This window comes from Mastomys coucha, unplaced genomic scaffold (genome assembly GCF_008632895.1).
Source record: "Mastomys coucha isolate ucsf_1 unplaced genomic scaffold, UCSF_Mcou_1 pScaffold6, whole genome shotgun sequence".
NCBI classification, from domain to species: domain Eukaryota; kingdom Metazoa; phylum Chordata; class Mammalia; order Rodentia; family Muridae; genus Mastomys; species Mastomys coucha.
The window spans coordinates 24,223,759-24,224,957 of NW_022196912.1; the positions used below are offsets into that span (position 1 = coordinate 24,223,759).

General features: G+C 45.5%; 1 protein-coding gene across 2 annotated transcripts in view; it reads right to left on the reverse strand.

Annotated features, from left to right (window-relative positions):
* The window catches only part of Gckr (glucokinase regulator), a 23,719-nt gene extending 23,499 nt beyond the window's left edge, over nucleotides 1-220 (reverse strand). For both annotated transcript variants that reach the window (XM_031356034.1, XM_031356033.1), the window contains exon 1: nucleotides 104-220. In XM_031356034.1, coding sequence (XP_031211894.1) covers nucleotides 104-163 — 60 coding nt within the window. In that variant the 5' untranslated portion in view covers nucleotides 164-220. The remainder of the gene's footprint in view (nucleotides 1-103) is intronic.
* Between the last annotated feature and the right edge of the window lie 979 nt (nucleotides 221-1,199).

The following is a 1,199-nucleotide window of genomic DNA, read 5'->3' on the forward strand; positions in this document are numbered from 1 at the left end:
AAGAGGAAGGGAGGGAGGGAGAAAGTCTAGTGCTGAGGCCAGTCCAAATTTAAAAGTATTTTAGGAATCAGAACAGAAGGCTGAAATTGAGAAAGGACCTCACCTCCCATTCACCAGGCTCAGGGGTCTCAATCACATGCTGATATCGTTTGGTGCCTGGCATGGTCCCACACTGTGGACTCTCCAACCCGCCTGCCTCTGCAGTCACTCAATCTGTTCTGGTCCCAATAACGTTGCTTCCAGTTGGCAGGGTCTTATCTGAGCTGTGGAGATGATTAACCTAAGAGCCCTGCCTCTCAGAGCACAACCCCCTGTGTTCCCCTTTTCAATACCCTTTCCTGTCACTGGCTTCCAGCCCTCACGGGAGCCCCTGAAAGTCCTCTTTACATATACTCTGGCTTGCCAGCCTCTGCTTCACCCTTGGAGAAGAGGACCAGAAATTCTTTGCTTTTGCCCTTCAGGCACAGTGCCCTCAGGAAGACCGGGAGCCTGGACATGCAGAACATCCAGGTCAGAAAGAATCCCTGAGCAAATCTGTAGCCCAAATGCCTCCGAAGGCCAGAGATCAGGGTCAGTAGAAGTCAGAGCACACAGGTCATGGCTTCATCACATGTCAGCGTGCAGCCCTTCCCTGCCCCACTGGCCCATTTTATCCTCTCAGAAAGAAAAGCAACAGAAGCTCCTGGGCCCCAGGTGTGCAAACACTAAACTGGATATCACAGAGGAAATTTCACAGAAATAGAAATACAGTAAGAACAACAAGCACCGAGGAAACTGCCCTGAATCCAGGCAGTCTCTATTTCTCCTGACCCAGCACTTTCTCCCAAACGGCAGACATCATTGGCTACATGGACACATGGATACATGGATACATAAAAGTAACTGTTGGCATTGTTTTTAGATGAGAAAACAATGTCAGACAAGTAGTTGGTTATTTAGGATCACACAGATTTCATTCTCAGCTAACATATGAAATAATTTAAGGACCTAACATGTTTACTGAATGAATGCAACAACTAACAAGTTGTTGAATAATATACTCATTCATATAGCAATGGAAGGTTTGTAAAGATCCTTGTCCAATTTTTAACATTCCAAGTGTTTCCACATTTGATATTCTAACAATTGTTCCATGTTTCTATGCTTTAAAGGTAGGAAACCTGAAATGTGGGTTAACCAATTTCTCTCAAAGGAATGAG